Source organism: Talpa europaea, assembly GCF_964194135.1.
Source record: "Talpa europaea genome assembly, chromosome: 11".
In the NCBI taxonomy this organism is placed as follows: domain Eukaryota; kingdom Metazoa; phylum Chordata; class Mammalia; order Eulipotyphla; family Talpidae; genus Talpa; species Talpa europaea.
In genome coordinates, this window is record NC_140078.1 from 86,079,967 (window position 1) to 86,100,173 (window position 20,207).

At 40.2% G+C, this 20,207-nt stretch overlaps 1 protein-coding gene across 1 annotated transcript; it reads right to left on the bottom strand.

Moving 5' to 3' along the window:
- Nucleotides 1-13,250: 13,250 nt before the first annotated feature.
- Nucleotides 13,251-17,960, bottom strand: OXSM (3-oxoacyl-ACP synthase, mitochondrial; the record flags this gene model as incomplete). The annotated part of the gene is made up of 2 exons (XM_084246775.1): nucleotides 16,797-17,960; nucleotides 13,251-13,653 (listed from the first exon to the last, which is right to left on the bottom strand). The coding sequence occupies exons 1-2, from the start codon at nucleotides 17,777-17,779 to the stop codon at nucleotides 13,251-13,253; spliced, it is 1,386 nt and encodes a 461-aa protein (XP_084102901.1). The 5' UTR covers nucleotides 17,780-17,960.
- Nucleotides 17,961-20,207: the final 2,247 nt, after the last annotated feature.

The following is a 20,207-nucleotide window of genomic DNA, read 5'->3' on the forward strand; positions in this document are numbered from 1 at the left end:
TTAGAAGTCATTGTAAAATTGTGTCTCCTACATGAAAACTAAGATTCCAAACAAGGGTTACAAATGAATTCTCTATAATTACAATGAATTACAATGAAGATTCCTAAGAAGGGTTACAATGAATTCTCTAAAATTCATTGATTTTTCAAAGAAAATGGGTTTTTCTACCCAGCTTAAATTAACTTCCATTTTACAGAAATTGGAATGCCTCCCTGCTTTGCTTTCCTTTGTATCATATCAGTAATCACAATTTTCCACATCAATTAGTAGCCTATAATTTTCCAAAAATATAGCCACCCCCTGGACATGCTTAGTGTGGAAAAGTCACTGGGTTTGTATGTCCTTTAGTCACAGAAATCTCATGAGCTGCAGGCTTGGGGAATGAGAGAAGGCATCAGAGAGCGTTTTATCACCACTTGCCTATCCCAAGATAATGCAGGATTGGGGAAAATGGCACCATGGTACAAACCAGCTGAAGTGGAAAATTCCAGGGGGGTTAAGTTAGGATTTCTGCCTAACAAGCCACCCAAAACTAGTGGTTCAAAACATAGCCAAGTATTATTTGTTGACCCGAGTCCTTGCCTGTGTCTGCAGTTGGCTGGCAGTTCAGTTATACGCAGGCTGATCAGCAATGGCTCCAGCAGGGACAACTAGGAAGTCTCAGCTCCCTCCACAGGGTCTTCTCATCTCAGCAAGCTAGTCCAGGCTTATTCTCATGGCAGTGACCAGGAAAGAACAGAAGCTGCAAAGCTCTTAATAACTATCCCTGGAATTGGCATCCTATTAAGTCCAGTGTACATGATTGTCCAAACCAAGTCCCCAGTCAACCCAGAATCCAGGGGTAGGGAATTGGGTTCCACCTCTTGATGGACTCTTCAAAGTCAAATTGCAACATGCTTAAATATAGGGGTAGAAAATTAATAAAACGTTTTAGCTGTAAGTTTAACACACATGGGAACCCCCTGGATAGACTCCTTGGGAATCCCATTTCTATCTGGCACATCCTCAGGGATCATGTTCTTGCTGAGACTTGATCTTATGTGGTCCTAACTTCCAGACACTGTTACACTCTGAAGAGCAAGTTAGAGAAGATACGAGGCAAGATGAAAAGAGGAAGTTGCTGCCTGTGTCTACAGGACTTTATCATCTCTCGACTCCCACCGATATTACATCCAAAATCCTTGCTATGGCAGCTTGGAGGAATAAATTTCCATGCCCCTTGACTTGTGCAAAAGCCATGTACCTTGCTTTGGCCAATGGGGTATGACACCAGCAAAGATTTAAAATATGCTTATACATTAAGTTTCTGCTATTGTACTGAGGCCATTGCCATGAGAAAAACATACCCTAGGTCAAAACTTCCTCCTAGCAGAACCAGTGCAGATGACTGACAGGTGCATGAGCCAAAAACAAATGCTTGTAATTGCTGGTAACTGAAATTTTGCTAGTTGTTAGACAGCAAACATTGACTGAATCATTCACACACTGAATTTAAAGAGTAGATAAAAGCAGAAAGGAGGAGGATGGAAATTCTGAAGCAGGAAAGCAACAAAGAGGTGATGGAATCACCATCTTTAAGCTAGGTTTTCAACACCTGACTTTTCTGGAGAGAAATCAAGTAGAAAATCTGTTTTCTTCACTGAGCATTGATCCAAGAGCATCCTTTCTTCTTTCTCTCTCTCTCTCTGTATGTAACTAATTTCTGTTTACTAGTAGCTGCTGGTGATAGTCACTCTTAGCAGAGAATTTTGCATTATTTTTGTTAGCAAAACATGATACACTGGTGTTTGCTCAAGAACTGTCCCATAATCCCCCATCTGTGAAATGGAGATTAACATGCTAAATGCCTCAAAGGGTTTTGTTTTCTGCAAATAATAATGGAAAAAAATAATCGAAGACATTTAAGAAATACAAAGCGATATAAACACTAAATAATAATTACTTGTGAGAATTGAAATGAAAATTGCTTTGCCAAGAATCTTGAGTTAGATTATAGTTTCAATTACTTGTGAGGAACAGCTAATGAGAATCTTCATTAAAATTTCTAATTTTCTACTGACTGACTCTTTACCAGATCAAAATTATTAGCAAATCCCTATCAACCATTGTGAAACAGAATGATAGGCTGGACAACCAGCTTCATTTCCTTCTGAGGCTTGGTTGATGGAGGTTGTCAGAAGTTACACTGCCAGTTACAGAAGAAAACAGTCTTTGCTCCTGGTACAAAATTTCTCAAAGATACTAGGCTGGGGCTTCTTGAAGAGTGGGGAGAAGGTGAGCACCCAATACCTTTATTACTACCATTCCAAAGACTTATTGTTGATGTACTTACAGACACTAGTAATGATAACAACAATAATAGCTACTACTTATTGAACAACTACTATATGCCAGATATGTTCTATATATTATCTTATCCCCAACATTTATTATGCACAGTTCTTTATATATAATAGGTGGCAATAAATGAATATTTATAAAGTTATTGTTAATTCCTTGCAGATAAAAATGGGACTCAAAGAACTTAAAAAATTTGGGCAGTAAATGACAGAACCAACATTTGAAAAAGCTTTCTGAATTCAAAGTCCAAGTCTTTTCTATTACCTCTCACTTCCTCTCCAGTGTAGACACAAAAAACAGATAGTAAGCAAACAGAGTCCTTCATTTCCAACCCAGGCAGTGAAGTCACAGGTTGCAAGCTGAGTCCAGGCATCCCACCTAAGGTAAGGGGCAGAGCCATGGCCCAGATCAACAAAAAATTCTCTATATACATCTCTGATTCCCCTGAGGCTATGCCCTCCAGAAATCAGTTTGAAGTAAGGTCTCCTGGTGCCTTTAAGCTGTGAGTCCATCTAGTAGGGCTCCCAGCTTCCCCCTTCCCCAGTTCTTCTAACTTGTCTACACCTACAAAAGCACTGACCTGCCCTTAATCCTTCCTCTGTTTTATAAAGAAACCCCTGTTACTCAGCTCCAGGAAAACACGTAGGTAAATTGGAGTTTCAGGGTCCCTTTTTTATCTGTATAATTTTCCTCTTATCTATACTTGGCTGGCCAGAACTCTTCCCCTGTGCCACTTAGCACACCATGTTCCTCTCTAATATTTGCTATAATGTCCTGAGCATGGCAATTAGGGCTAGAAATCTCAGTACTTTTATTCACTCACTGACATTGAGAATGCCTCAAAATTAGCCTAAACTTTGGTTTTCTCATCTGTAAAGTGCAGATGAACCTAACAGAAAAAAAAAAAAAGGCACTATAATGCAGGCCCTTCAAATCTCACTGAAGGTATCACCTCCTTCAAATCTTTGCTCAAATATCATCTTCTCAAATATCCCTATCCTGACCTTGTTTAAATATGGTTTTCTGTTCTCCTCCTCCACAATGATGACCACTCTCATCCTGCTCCACCTTTTAATTTTCTAAGGCAGTATTTATTTTCTCACATGCTTTATAATTTACCTGATTATTATACCTGTTGTTTATTTTCTATTTGTTCCTGCCAGAACAAGTTTCCCAATGGTGGGGTTTTTGTTTTACTCACTGAAGCATACCACCTGCCTAAATCAACCACCTGCCTAAGGCACATAGGAAGCACCTCAAACAGACTTGCTGAATGAATCATTGAATTGCTATCATTAATACCGATTAATATCATTAACACTCAAATGCATTCCATGGACCAAAAGGCCTCAATCACATGACTACTTTTTCCCAACACTTTTTGTCTTTCTTCCTCTGAGGCAATTGGTCTGTGGGCCAGGCACTGTTATTTTCCATTTATTATCTCATTAATCCTTCAGACAACCCCCCAAAGACAGTTGCAATTATTATTTCCATTTCTAGCTATTTAAACTCAGGCTTAGAAAGTTTAGCTCCTACCTCCTAACTTACTAAATAAGTTCACAGGGTTAGTAAGACACAAAGCCAGAACTGGAGCTCAAATTCATCAGACTCCTAGATCACTGCTTTAAACTACTAGGTAGATTGCTCCCTCAGTGGGTGGAATTACTTTAAGCTCTACTGTTTATGGACATTTGGCTAGTCATCCATGCAGCAAATACTTATCAAGCATTGACTATGTGCAGATGCTAGAGTATATCAGTGAACCCAAATAAAAATCCTTGTCCTTACAAAACTTTCATTACATCTACCTCTGAATAGCACTGAGGTAAAGGGAACAGCCAGTGCAAAGGCCCAATGGAAGAATGTGACAGGTGCTTTAATGGGTCTAAAAAGAGATGGCCAGGATTGGAACAGAGCAAGCAGAAGTGAGTGCAGACTAGTTGGCGCCTTGTAGGCCAGTGCCAGAACCACAATTATTCTGAATAGTATAGGAACAGCAGAGGGTTAAGAGCAGAGGAATCACGTGACAGAGGTTGGGTTTTAAAAATATTATTCTGGCTACTGAGTTGAGAACAGATTGTAGGAAAACAAGCACAGTGGCTGGGATTCCTGATAAAAGATGATTGCAGTAATACAGACAGGAGATAACAGTGACACAGACCAAGATAGCAGGAACCTAGGAGATGGTAAGAAATAGAGGGATTACAGATAAATTTGAAGGTGATTAGAATGGGTAGAAGTCAAAGGTTTGCCTTGAGTGAAGATCTGCTAATCTCTACCAAAACAGTTTCTATAATGCTCAATCAATAAATATAAATTTGAATGATTTCACAATATCACAGAGGGTAAGCTTTCCCTTGTTCAAAGAGACATCACCTGCACTGCTAGTTTTCATTCATAATAAGCAATTTATAACACTTAGCCTGTCAACTAACATCATGAAGAGATAGTCATATGTGTCTCACAGAGGTACATACTACCCTTGCAGATTATCTGTTCTTATGAACTTGGATCAAATGACATCTCCAGTTTTAACCATCATTTTCTAGATAACACAGAAGATAGAGGAACATATCAAATGCCACTATAACCTGTGACCAGCAAAATACAGATGTGGAAAACTCTGTAGGACATATAACCTATTTGTTTAATAGATAAATTGCTAGAGGTAACAGAACTACATCTTCCAAACACATTGATCTCATTTGGATTCTGTTTTTTAAGAAATCCATTCTTTTAAATTTGTAAGACTTTTGGGAAACTTTGAAGATTAGGTGGATATTTAATGATATTATCACATTATTATTAATGTTTTAGGTGTGAAAATGAATAGACATTATATGTTTAAAAGAGAGAGTCTCCTTGTCTTTAGAGCAGATTTTGCAAACATTTCCCACAAAAAAAAAATCAGATAGTAAATATCTGAAGCTTATAGACCATGTAATCTGTAACAATTAGTCAACTCTAGTGTAAAAGCAACCATACCCAGTCATAAGGCATAGGTATTGTCCAGCGGGAAAAACTTTTTTTTAACCAACTTAGATTCAATTATTGAGGGCCAGTGAATTAAACTACTAAAAAATAGATTAAGAAGACAAAAAAAAGTTTTATTCATGTACAAACGAGAGCACTCACAGAAAAACATGATTCAAGGACAGTATTAAGACTCTGACACTTATATACCATACTAATAGGGAAAGAGAAGGGGAATAAAGGCACTTAGGAGAAAACAAATGACTTCAAGAAAGATAATGAGCCCTTAGAAGCGTAGATGAGAAATATAATAAATTTATACAAAATTTGTTTAGATGCAGTGTCAACTTCTCATCTCTGATAAGTCAATCTTCCCTCGTTGCGAATTTCTTGGGGAGGGGATTTATGAGTTATTTTGGGAGGCTCTGTTTTAGATAGGGGAATTCAAGGGAAAAAGCCTATTCTCAAATGCTTTCAGTTCAAAATAATTTGTATGCCATAGTGCCATATTCTGGAACCCTTCACTGAATTCCAATAAGACTTTACTTGTAAAACAGACTGGCTGTAATTTGCTACCTCTTTCAGCGATACACACTGGAAAGGATATAAATGAAATAATATGATGTATGAGATCTGTTTCAAAATAACCAAGTAGCAGTAGTGAAAGCAAATGGGCACCTAAGTAAAAAATGTTGCCCAAGAATGACTAATTGCTGATGAATACATGGGATATATTATACCTCTCTATTTTTGAAAGCTAACAATTTTCCATAATAAAAAGTTAAAAAACAGAATAGAAAAAAAAAAAACAAAAAACCCTGCAACAATACTTAAGATTTTTAATTAATCATCATTATTGAACACATTATATTTCAAGCACTGTGCTAATCATGTTACTTGTATTAACTCATTTAGTCTTCATGATCAACCCAGAGAAATAAGTACCACTGTTGTCTTCATTTTATAGATGAGGAATATGAGACAAAAGGAGGCTAAATAAGTTGCTAAGATCACAGAACTCATAAGAAACCAGTGTCGGTATTTGAACCCAGGTGGGCTGGCCCAGTGTTCATTCTCCTATAGGACTATACAGTTACTTATTAGACACAAGATGCTTATGGATTTGGAAAATTCTCTCTCTGTTCTCTGCTAACAAAGGTTCTTTTTTCTAGTTAATATGCTGCTCCAGTAATGTTTTGTCTGGGGGGATTACCTCCTGGATCTTTGCATTCTACATTATTATTCATCCATCTTTCTGAACCTCAATATGATAACTAAGCTTAGTTATTAAAGTAATCTAAATCCTTCTGTATCTGAATGCATTTTTTATCAACTTTCTCCCTCTTGCTTTAGTCCAAAATAAAGCTAAAAAAAAAAATCTTCTCGAGGACAAAAAACAATCCAATGGCTTGTATAAAACATGAGCATTTGAGTCCTGTTAATCTCAAGTATACAATGTTAACCAAGCAGGCACAGATTCAGGTCATGAGCCAGCATTTTCAACCATCACTGTGTACAAAGGATTTCTCCTCCAGCGTTATTAGCATAAGCTTTAAATAGACATCAAAAAATAAAACCACAGGCTGCAAGGACCCTTGAGAGGTCATCTAATCTTCCCCTGCTGCTAGTAAGAGGTGGGCCTGAGACAGCTTTCTAACCTTTCATCTCTTCAGAAGGAATTTCATAGGCTTCTTTGTTAACATTTCTGTGCTTCACATTATTTTAGGAGAAATTCCTCAAGTCTGGTTATGGTGACTTTTACCTTGACAAAGCTTTTCTCCATGGAACAATAATAATAACAATAATAACAATAAATTATACAATATAACAGTATATATACTATAAGAAACATAATACACACTGTATATACATATATATATATTATATATTGTGTGTATATACATACACACACACTGAGGGATGTGGAACACTCTCTTTAAAGAGGATTACACTTAGTATATTAATCAACCTTATCTAGTGGTTGATCAAATAACCTCCAAAGCATTGTTATACAAATCTTATTACTGACTCTATTACCTATGAGAAAACTGAGCCTCATAACAGTGATTTAAATCTAGGGTTACTGAATTCAAATCTCCCCCACTTCTCTCCACATCATTCTAGAAAGCAAGATTTTCAGATGGAATATTCTCAAACCAGGCCATCCTTAGCAAAGCTTGGCTATGGTGGCATTAAGCAATGAAAGGACAAAGGCAATTCTCATTTGGAATTAGGGTACAGCAAAGTAGCATCACGTATTTCAATTTTTGAGGGTATAAAATGTTATTAGTGAGCGGTGAGGGGTGTGAAGAATGGTAGATTTACATTCCACAGTGCTTAAATTTTTCTAAATGAATGTACATCACACGCCACCTGATTGTATATGGAAAATATACCTTCAGTATTGTTACCTTTAAATTAATGTTTTTTCCTGAGACACTCTGATGAATTATTTTTTAACTTTATTTTTATATTCCCCATACAATTGCAACCCCCTAATTTTGACCCCAAACCCTCTTTTCCCCACCCTCCCCCATAGTGTGTCTCTGGTTCATAGTTTGTTTCTGATGAATTATTTTTTAGGTATAAATAAAAATGGACCTATATTAAACCTGGAAAGAACAGAATATTTATACTAGAAAAGGATCATTTTGATTTTCAAGTTGGAGTTTGGTTTATCAGGCTTCATACATTCTGATATAATGTGTAACAGCTTTGGGGCCTCCCAGGACACTCAAGGGGTTAAGACATAACCTATGAAGCTATCCGCAGCCACTGCAATATGAGTTCAATCTCTGGCCAGGGAGGTGACCCATATGGCACAGCAGACTTCTCCTGCCTCGCCCACTGCTCCCCTCAGCAGTGTATTTTTCAGTCAATCCACCTGTTCTGCTCCCCACTCTGTCTCTGGTGAATCCTCTCACCTCCCACACCTCTGGCCTGTACCCCAGTTCTTGGATGCATAAATAAATCTTTTTTTAAAAATGGCATCTTTGTTCTTTTCCAAACAAACAAAAGCAGACATTCGATAACTCTGTATCTTGCCTTCTCCCAGCTCAGAACAGGGTCCAAAAGAGTTAGCTCTGCCCTACCCTATAGGATGTCCCTTGGTATGAGTTCCAAGACTTGCTTTCAGGCAGTTGGTATATTCATGAGGTTACAAGCCTGTGCTTTGGAGTTGGACTACTTAAATCTTAACTCTACCAAATTTTGACTGCATGACTTTGAACCAGTTCTCTAACATTCTAACATTGCTAAATTACAGATTGCTTATCCATAAAATGGGAACCATGCTATTAACTAAATTACGTATGTGTTGTGAATATTAAATAAGATGACATCAAGAAAAGCACTTGAAACAATACCTAGTATATAAATACTACAGAATCATTAGTTATTGTTATTATTATCATTGCTGTTCCAGTACTGAAATCAATTAGCTTTCTAATCTTCTATTGCAAAATTCCTGGGTACTCCAGTGATGGAGAAAAATTAGTTGGTGTAACATTAGAGAACATGTTTCTTTGAAGAGTTAGAGCAGAGGAGTTGTCAAGCTACCACCCAGTAGCCAGTAGCCAAATCTGTCCCCCAACTCTTTCCCCTGCCCAAATCCTGGAAGTCAATTCATTTATGTATTATCTATGGTTGCCTTTGCACTACAGGGCAGAATTAAGAAGCTGCAACTTATACTTTATGACCCTCAAAGCCAAACTTATTTACTGTTTGACCCTTTACAGAAAAAAAAAAATGTTTGAATCCTGAGTTAAAGGCGTTTCTGTTCAAAATAATGTGTTTGGTCTCTTATAATTCAATCTACATTGTTTGTGCTAAGCAATTCTAAAGAAACTACTGAAATAACCATGACTCTTCCTCCCTGGCCCAAAGATCAAAGCTGGTCTAAAGAAACTAGGCAGAGAAAAAGCATAAAGCCTCCACTGATTATAGCCATGAAGTCTACCCTTTGTACTTATTCCCAGGATCAAGACTTACTAAAGTTTTCTAAGACTATGGATGAGCTACTCTTCCTGAGACAGAGCTATTTCAGTCATTACTGGGATTAAAGGTTTTCTGCCTTTGTATACGTGTGTATGGACCACACACTTTGCTGAGATCTATAAATGCTATTTTTGTTTTTAAGATCAATAAGTCTTCCCCTCCCATGAAGTTTATATCCAAACAAAAAAGAAGGATTTTATTTTGTCCAGAAAAAAATGATTTTAAAAAGAGATAATTTCTGATAATAATGAGATATGAAGACACAAATCAGGATTCTAGGAGGAAGATGGATCAGAAATGAAGAGAGGAAACAACTTTAGATTGGGGGACTAAGGAAGGCTAGAGTTGACCTCTCTCAAGAAGAGGTATTTGTGCTGAAATATGAAAAACCAGATAAAGCCAATTTGCATATAAATAAAAAATAGTGCTCCAGGTCTACAGAAGAGCAAGGATAAAGGCATAATTAACTTTAGTGTGTTTCAAGAGGAGAAGGAACACCAGTATGACTTAAATATGAATGTTATGAGTTGAGATCAGAGAAGGAAAATCAGGAATGGATCACCTTATTAAGGCATCTGGATTACATTCTATTTCAAACAGGACACCATCGGAAGCTTTTTAGCAGAGAAATAACATGGTCAGATTTCTATCATAAAAAATGATAAGATTGAATGGTGTTGCATCATTATTTACAATATTATGTAAACAACTTAACTATCCAAGGACAGATGATGAGTAGGTAAAAAAAAAAAACCAAAAACGTGGTAAACAGTGGACTATGAATCAGCTATATTACAAAAAAATGAAATCTTGCTATTTGTAAGAGTATGGCTAGACCAGGGAGAGATTATGCTAAGCGAAAAAAGTCAGAAGGAGAAAGACAAATACCAGATGGTTTCACTCATGTGTGGAATATAAAGAAACAAAAAAAAAAGGGAACAGACAAACCAAACCAAAACCAATCCCTAGAAATCTGACTATAAAATTGAGATTACCAGATGGGGGGTGAGTGTGTGGAGAACAAAGTGGGGAGTAGGTCCAATAGACTATGGTAGAGGACAGTGTGTACTGTGTCTATGTGGGTAACATACACCCGAGGCGTCTGACCCTATACTTCTAAATCATATATAGAGCTGTAAACCAAATTTACCTCATTTTTAAAAAGTTTAATTAAATACATAAATAAATGGAATGAATGGAGTTCAGGAAACATTGGAGAGTGGAAATGTAACAGGGTGGTCCCCAGGAAAGGGGGAGGTTCCCTGCCCCACCCAAGAGAGGGTGGAGCTGAGCAGGGAGAGGAGAAGCAGAAGAAGAGACTGAGGAAAGAAGCAGGATGGAGCCAGGAGACCTGGAGGAGGCACATGGAGCCTAGAGACACGTAAAGAAACTGCGCTTGTCTTTTGGTCGTGGACTGGGTGACACAGATGTGGGTGAGACCCATGGGGAGGTGACAATGGCAGCTTTTATCTTGATGTTGATTTTGCTCTTTTCCTTCCGGGCTTGTCTGGTTGTTTCTGACCTTTTCTGTGGGTCCCCACTGGAAGATGCTTTAGACTTGTGGCAGGCTTTGGGGCCTTGCTCTGGGCCAATCCCATATGGATGGACTTTTACCCACGAGGGGACGGGTAACTTTGGGTGCTTCATTTAGAAACTAGACTCTTTGCCCTTCCTGTATTGTTTCCTAGTTTTATTAAAGTTCCTTCCCATTAAAGTCTCCTGTTTTGTGTTGATGCGGCGGATGGCAGAACCCATTTAAAATAGGCAGGTTTGCGGGGTTTGGGCTGCCCCTCTCCCTGTCCTATAACAAATAGACTATTGGAGATACGCCTGACTTTTACTAAGTTTTGATATAACACCGGAAATTTTGTTACATTTTGCTCTGATTCAAAAAAGTTTTCTTCTTTTGACTGACCAGGACTGGCAGCAATGTTGAATTTTTTTTTCTTCTTTTTTTTTTTTCCAGCAGAGCTAACTTGTGTTCACATTTTCTCTCCCCTTGATACCAACACAGCATAAAAATAGTGGTAGTAATTTTGTTTTACTAATCTTAGAGTCTGTTTTTGCATAACTTCCATAGGGATTTTGTCTGCTTAAAACAAAGACAATTGGTGGGGCCTCCCCAGTGGCACAGTGGTTGAGTGCTTGGTGGTGAAGCCGCCCACAGACTCTGCGGCGTTGGTTCGATCCCCGGCCGCCGGGTGAGGGTCCCACATGGAACACAGACCTCTCCTGCCGCCCACTGCTCCCCTTAGCAGCGTATGGTCAGTCTGACTGTACCCAGTGCTTGTATAGGTAAATGAATAAATCTTTAAAAACAAACAAACAAACAAACAAAAACAATTGGAGATGAGTTTCATTGTGTGGCTTTGAGTGGAGTTCTTCCAGGAAGTTGAAACAGCGCTGAACCAAGAAGAGAACCTGCTGCTTTGTTTGTAGGGTTCCAGAGACCTCCAAAGAAGGTGAGGAAGCTTGCCTCCATTGGCAGGACTGGACAACCCAGAAACGAAAAAGCCCTGGTACCCTCGAGAAGAGGAAGCCCAGGTGGAGTCTGGTGAGACCAACTTTGTTATTGAAGCCTATGTGGACCGGATGCCAAGAATTTGCTCTGATCCTATATGGAGTATTCCAACAAAGCCAGCTAAAATTGCTGTTTATTATGCCCTGTGATTTTGTGCAAAAATGGGTAATATGGTTTAAAAGTAAATTTAGTTTGTGAACTTTTGCTATGCTGTTGAAACAATTTGGGATCAAGGTTGAGAGAATTTGTTTTTGTTTTTTTCACATAAGTGTAACCAATTTTAAGATTTTTTTTCCCCCTGTGATTTTGATATATTTGCTATCTTATTTTAGCTAATGCCTCCAGATTTTTTTTTTTTCTTTTGGCTTGGATAATGGACTATTTTCCAGTAATGGAGAACTGTCATACTGGACATTCATGGACAATGCTGCTGCCTAATTGTTGCTTCTCTTACACACATTGTTAACCCTGAAAGAAGACTGTCTCCTAAGACTACACCCAGAGATCTGTGCCACCATAGACATGGTGGAATAAAAATTAAAAGGGGGGATTGTAACAGGGTGGTCCCCAGGAAAGGAGAAGTTTTCAGGTTTCCTGCCCCACCCAAGGGAGGGTGGAGCTGAGCAGGGAGAGAAGCTGCAAGGGAGACTGAGGAAGGAAGGAAGCAGGATGGAGAGCTAGAAGGAGACCTGGAGGAGGCACATGGAGCCAAGAGACATGTGAAGAAACTACGCTTGCCTTTTGGTCGTGGACTGGGTGACACAGATGTGGGTGAGAGACCTGTGGGGAGGTGACAGTGACGGTTTTTATCTTGATTCTGATTTTGCTCTTTTCCCTCCAGACTTGTCTGTTGTTTCTGATCCTTTTCTGTGGGTTCCCACTGAAAGGTGCTTTAGACTTGTGGCAGGCTTTGGGGTCTTGCTCTGGGCCAATCCTGCCTGGGTGGAATTTTACTCCTGAGGGGGCAGGTAACTTTGGGTGCTTGATTTAGAAACTATATTTTTTGTCTTTCCTGTATTGTTTGCTAATTGTATTAAAGTTCCTTTTCATTAAAGTCTCATATGTTTTGTGTTGATGCAGCGGATGGCAGAACCTATTTAGAGCAGACAGGTTTGCGGGGTGTGGGCTGTCCCTCTCCCAGTCCTGTAACAGTAGGAGGTGCTTTGGAATCTTGTGAGTCGAGATCAGGATGCCATTAAGCATCCTACAGTGTATAAGAGAGTCTCTCTTTCCCCAACTAAGAATTATCCTGCCCAAAATGTCAATAGTGCCAAGGATGAGAAACCCTGACAAAGATAAAAGATATCTGGGTATTGATTATAAGTATATATATTCACATGAACACAGTATTTCTCCACTTAATCTGGTTTGCTCATAACATTAAAAATAATCAATGTTTAATTACAAACGATTTGTGCTACATGCCAGCAATACAAAGTGTTGCATTAGTACCACCAAAACCAAATGAATTGGTAAGTCCAATACATCTTTTCTCAGTTTTCCATTCCTGTGCCTTTAGGGGGACATAATTGAGATCAAATTCTGGCTCTGTACAATCCAGGTTTAAAGTAGGTGGTAGTTTTCGATAATAACAAGCGAGTGCTGTAAAAGCTGCTTCAGTCGCCCCTGCAGCTCCCAGCAGATGCCCTGTGGCTCCCTTAGTCGAGGAAACTGCAAGGGCATGGGCGTGGTCTTTGAAAAGATGTTTGACAGCTTTGTTCTCAGCAGCATCTCCCAAAGGTGTGGAAGTAGCATGTGCATTGACATAGGTTATCTCTTCAGGTTGCACATTTGCATCTTTTACAGCAGCAGTCATACATCTAATAAAATAAGAAAAGAAGTTTATCAGAACTAAGTTTAATTTCAACAGGTGATTCATTATCTGTGCGACCTATGTAAAAAAATTAACCAGATACAGTGGTTTAAAAGAATCCTTTGCTCTAGTAACAGAACTGACTCTTGGACTGACAGGTAGATTCTGACACCATCTGCATGGGATAACATGTCCCCCCTAGTACCTTGGACTGATTCATTACCACGAGATAAAGACACAAGTCTTGGATTTTATAATCTCTAAAAATACATACTTATATTTATTTCAGTTGAACTTTTTGCTTGGGTAAAAAAAAAAAAATTGATTCAAGCCTAGAATAATTTTTCTTGAAGGAATTTTTAATCTGTCCTACTAAAGTTAACTTTACTGTCCAAGTCTGATAATGGGCCAAAGAAGTATGCATGAGTGTGCATAGGTGCATATTTAAGATAGGAGAAAAATATTATGACTGAGGGCCTCCCCGGTGGCGCAGCAGTTGAGCGCTGGGTTGCGAAGCTGCCCGCGGCCTCGGAGGCGCCGGTTCAATCCCCAGCTGCTCCCCGGCCACCGGAGGAGGGTCCCACATGGCGCGCAGACCTCTCCTGCCGCCCGCTGCTCCCCTCAGCAGTGTACTTCGGTCCTTCTGCCTGCTCTGCTCCCCGCTCTGGCTCTGGTGAATTCTCTCACCCTCCCGTGCTTCTGACTGTACCCAGTGCATGTATAAACAAAACAAACAAACAAACAAATAAATAAAACATGCCTCTATTTAAAAAAAAAAATTATGACTGTGTTTTTTCTTTTACATCTAAATGTAAAAGTTGGCATATTCCCCAGTAATCTAAAAATGTCTGCACCATTACAGTCATGCGTTGCTTAACAAAGAGGAGATGTTGTAAAAAAGGCATCATTAGCAGAAGAATTTATAAGCTTAGGAAGCACAATGAACAAAACAACATGAGATTAAATCAAGGACATGAGAAAATGACGCTGTCAAGAGACAAGGTAAACACGAGGTGAGTGAATGAGGCTGCTGTCAGTGTACAACACTAATGTCTTTACAATAGCCACATGTCATCAGGCAACTGGAATTTGGGCACCATAGTCATATATATTTGGTCCATGATTGACTGAAACATCATTATATGGGATAGGATTGCATTTCAGTGCTTCATATAATCTTTCAAACAGCAGTTTGCTTAGACTATAAACATTCCAAATGTAAAATATTTCTCTATAAACATTCCAAAAGTAAAATATTTCTCTGGAAGAACCTTTGAATATTGGAAGGACAGCAACACCTTTTCCTGATCTCTGGGCTACACACATTTCCATGAGAGGCAGCTCAGAGTCTAGTTTGAAGTATAACATGTTTGACCTAAACATAACTATTTCTTCATCTAACTGGCCATTATGCTTAAAATTTCTAGCACCAGGGCCTCCCTGATGGTGCAGGCGTTTGAGTGCAGCACTGTGAAGCTGTCCGCGTCCTATGCAGTGTGGGTTCGATCCCTGCCAGCAGGGAGATACCCACATGGCGCGGCAGACCTCTCCTGTCTCGTCTGCTGCTCCCCTCAGCAGTGTATTTCAGTCGATCTGCTGGTGAATCCTCTCACCCTCCCGCACATATGGCCTGTACCCTGGTTCTTGTATACATGAATAAATAAATTTAAAAAAAAAATTCTAGCACCAGCTACTCACTAAAACTCAAGAGGTCAGTAAGCCATGGCACTAGGCAGATGCTTGTTTTAGTTTCATCAGAACTCACCCATTCATTTTTTTATTATCTGTGGTTGCTTCACACTAGAAGGTATAGTTGACCAGTTGTGTCAAATGGTCTATGAACTACAAAGCCAAAAAAATTTACTATTTTTCCCTTTACAGAAAAGGTATGTCAACCTGTGGCTAATTTAACTAGTTAAAATTTAATATGACCTAAGCAGGCTAATCTACTAGGCTAACATATCATCACATTATCAGTAAATTTGTGGTTTTTTAAACTTTACTATCTCTTCTACAATAACAGCAATTTGCTTTTTCAGTCTGGTCCTCAGACCAGCTTCAGCATCCCCCAGGAGATTGCTAGAAATGGAGAATCTCAAGTGTCACCCTTGTCCTATAGAGTCAGAATTGCATTTTCATAAGGTCCCGAGTGATTAAAAGTTAAGAAGCGCTAACCTGATAACAGCACAATCCTGTTGAAATGGAGCAGAGAGGGGCCTCCCTGGTGGTGCCAGTCATTAAGACGCAGCACTGAGAAGCTATCCACAGCCACTGCAGTACCCCTGTAGGAAGCTACCCACATGGCACAGCAGATATCTCCTGACTGGCCTGCTGCTCCCCTCAGCAGTGCATTTCAGTCAATCCGCCTGTTCTGTCCCCCACTCTGTCTCTGGTGAATCCTCTCATCTCCCACACCTCTGGCCTGTACCCCAGTTCTTATATGCAAAAATAAGTAAATCTCTAAAAAAAAAAATGGAGCAGAGACCAAATACCTGGAGAAGAGGTTACCTTTACTGTCCAAGTCTGATGATGGACCAAAGAGGAGGACTATGAGAGGGAGCACACTGACAGCTGTTAAGCCCAACTGAAGGTATGAAAAGTTAGCAAAAGACGATACATAGCATTCCTCACTACTGTAGTGGCCTTCACGAAACTCCAATTTCTATAAGGATATTCAAATGTTTTCAAATATTTCTAACATACTAAAGCAAAAGAATTAAAAAAAAAAAACACTAATTAGTCTAAAATGGAAAAAAGAAGTTACTGTACACCAAGGCCAAATACTACAATGCCCCCTAGTTTGAGTCTCCAAGTGTCTTATTTGAAAAAATATTTTAAATGAGTGCCTCCCCCGTGGTGCAGCGGATTGAGCGCCATGCTGAGAAGCTCTCTGCAGCCTCTGCAGCACGGGTTCGATTCCCAGCCAGCCAGGGAGATACCCACATGGTGGGGCAGACCTCTCCTGCCTCGCCCACTGCTCCCCTCAGCAGTGTCTTTGGTCCATCTGCCTGTTCTGCTCCCACTCTGTCTCTGGTGAATTCTCTCACTCTCCTGTGCCTCTGACCTGTACCCCAGCTCTTGTATAAATAAATAAATTTTTAAAAAGTTATTTAAAAAAAAAGTATTTTGAATGAAACAACCAGTCTTTACCTTAAGGCACCTTCTCCTTCAGGATCGGGGGCGGTTATGTGACCAGCATCACCTGAAAGTCCATAGCCCAAAACTTCAGCATAAATCCGGGCCCCTCTTTGAATAGCATGTTCATGTTCTTCCAGCACCAGGACAGCTGCACCTTCTCCCATTACAAAACCATCTCTCTTTGGATGAAATGGCCGACATGCCAACTTAGGATCAGAATTTGTGCTGAGAGCTCGGGCTCTACAAAACCCAGCAAGAGAGAGAGGACTAATACAAGAATCTGTGCCTCCAGCCACCATCACATCAGCATCCCCATGGGCTATAAATCTAAAAGAGTCTCCCACAGCATGAGCTCCTGTGGTACAGGCTGTGGATACTGCATGATTGGGGCCCTTCAGTTTATATCGAATGCTGACCTGGCCTGCTGCCATATTAATCAGAATTTTAGGGACAAAGAAAGGGCTGACTTTACTGTAACCTTTTGTCTGAAACATCAGAGCAGTTTCACTAACAACTTCAAGAGGAACCATTCCCATGCCAATTGCAACACCAGTAGCCACTTGATCAGTTTCTGATTGAGGATGCCAGTTGGAATCTTTCAGGGCTAACTCTGCAGCCCCAATAGCCATAATGGTGGGAGAAGACATGGACTTGATATCTGACTTGGACACAAAGTTTTGTTCGTTGAACTGACCCTCATCAGAACCTCTTGGCACATAAGCAGCAACACTGCAAGGGATACTCTTATACTCTTCACCAGTCAGTGAAACAATTCCACTCTCTCCCCGAATAAGACGATCCCATACCAGTTGAGTTCCAACACCCAAAGGAGTCACTAAGCCAATGCCTGTAATGACAACGCGCCGGCGAAATCTGGATGTTGGCGCAGTTCCGAAGCACCTCCTTTTACTTCTTATTAATCGGTGGCATAATCTTGAATACTGAAGATGAGAGTGTGTAGCTTTTAGGAAATTTGGCAAGCAGTTTGACAACATGGTTGAGATTCAGACGATTAAAAATAAATTCCAGTAACAGATCACAACAGGCCCAGGAGGTACTTCACTGTTTTCTAAGTAATTTAAAGGCCAACGAAAGAATATCCAAAGTGTTCTTTTAAGTGCTTGATGTCAGCTGTTAACGAGCAAGGAAAATAATATTACATCATTTTTATTTTTACATACCATCGATCCACCTATTTGGACCTAACTCCCTTTTTTTTAGACGTAAGCACCCTCAAGGCACTCGAAAACAAGGAAGGTGAAGTGATGATTCAGTGCACTAAAACAGAATTACACAATGAAAAATAAAAGGCACCCCCTTGACACAGGCGACAGGAGCATTCTTTTTCAGGATTACTGAGGCTTTATTCTAAATAGCATTTCTCCTGTCCGTGGCACAAAAAACACGCTCAGGGTCTATCTTCGATGTGGGAGCAAGTGGACTTCTGTCTCCATACAAAGATACCCAGCGAGATCTAGATAGAGCCTGGGCTGAGAAAATACTCTGAATGTAGACTAGTGACTGATGAAGAAGACGGGCTTCTCCATGGATCTAAACTTCTCCACGCATCTAAACTTCTCCACCAAGTAATCAGTGGAAGGAGAGGTTAGGCGAGTTCATCTCCCCAAGGAAAGCACAAAAATGGGCAGGGAGTAAAGGGGTGTGGCCATCCCCCGCCCTGCCTCTCAAGCGCCCGCACACTCCATGGCGAGATAAAGAAGAAATCGGGCCCAAATCCCCAGACTCCCTTCTCCCGACCCGATTCTGACCCGATCAGGCGGTAGAGGAGCGGAAGGAAGAAAGTTCTAAGCACCCCCTAACGCGGACTAGGACTCACGTAGGCCACCCAGCCGCCACGCACGGCAATGACTTTTGCGTGCGCACGCGCACAGGCACGTCGGCCCTTGCGCATGCGCAAGATCGCGTCACGTCCCAGCCGACCGCGGCCGCTTGCCTTTCCTCCACGTCACCTTGACTGAGGTCAAGCAGTGGGTGTGGCCGGAGTTGGGGTTGTGCTGCTTGCAGGGCTTCTGTCCAACCTCAGTGGCTTGTAGGTAATCAGAAACACGCACGTAACGCGATGAGAGAACATTTTTGTCCATCAAAAGGGAGTTTTTATAATGCTAATGCCCAGATATTCCCGTGTTGTGGCAGAAGGCACACCTATTCTCCTGGAATTTGACTAGAACTAAAGAATTAATAACTGTAGCTTTAAAAAGAGTTAAAGTGACTAGCTTCCAGGTTACTACTTTACCTCCCAACGCTATTTATAATAGTAAAGTGGAACTGCGCAAAATGCCCAACATCTGGAAATGGGTTGTCTGTTATGTTGCATATCTAAAAGCTGTGCAGCCATTTGAAAAATTTGATAAATGAATATTAATGTGGAAAGATACTAAAACTGTTAGGGCTAACTGTGCTGCCCCAATGGCCATAACGGTGGGAGACTGAACTTCAACACAACCTCTTGGCACAGAAGCAGCATCACTGATCCTTGAACTGTAGCTTGAAAATGAGTATTTGTTTAGTAACTTGGTTGGGAAAGGACATTCTGACAGGTGGAAAACGAAGACGTGGAATCTTGTCTTCCACAAACCGCGAATAGATAAATCTGGTCAATGGTGGATTTGAGGACACAGCAACAGTAAAGTGTAAGAGTAAAGCAGGGGCCTATCACAAATACTTAAGTGTTGTATTAACGACTTTGGATTTGATCTTGTAGGTCAGAGGTAAAATGCTGACAACACTGGTCTAATTTGGACTGCAAGATTCTTTTATTGACTCTAAATTCATTTTTTTTAATCTAAATTCCTTTAGAAAGGATATGCTCATTCCCTTCAAGCTCTCTGCTACTCCTTTTCGTCTCAAAACAGCCACTTTGTACATTAAAGGTGAAGGCTTTCCTAACTCCTGACAACATTTGCCATAAAAGAATATCATGACCACATGTGTGCTTTAGAAAGATCACTGTTGCAGCAGTGTGTGTGTTGGAGTGGGGGGGGAAGGGGGTGAGGGGCGGGGTGAGGTTGGGTTTCCAGGGTATGGGAAAGGACCTGGGATGACTAGGACATGGGGAAGACAGTTCAGTAAGACTAGACAAAAGAAGGTGAAGTCCTGAAGTAAGGCAATGGCAAGGGGGAGAGTTGCAGATGTTGAGGAGGAAACATTGCTGGGATGTTGTTCCTGATTAATTGTGGGGTGATTCTCCCATAACCAGGAAGTCCTCACCTTCCTCAATTTCATAACCTCCAAAATTAAGGGTCTGTTGAAATTTTTCTTCCATAAAACTGTAGCACACAGTGAAATTTTCCTTCCTCTAAAAAGTAGTTTTTAAACTTTACTGTGTATCAAAAATTATCTGAAGGGCTTGTTAGTGTGCAGATTGTTGGGCCTCACTTTTAAAAGTGGGACTTGAGAATCTGT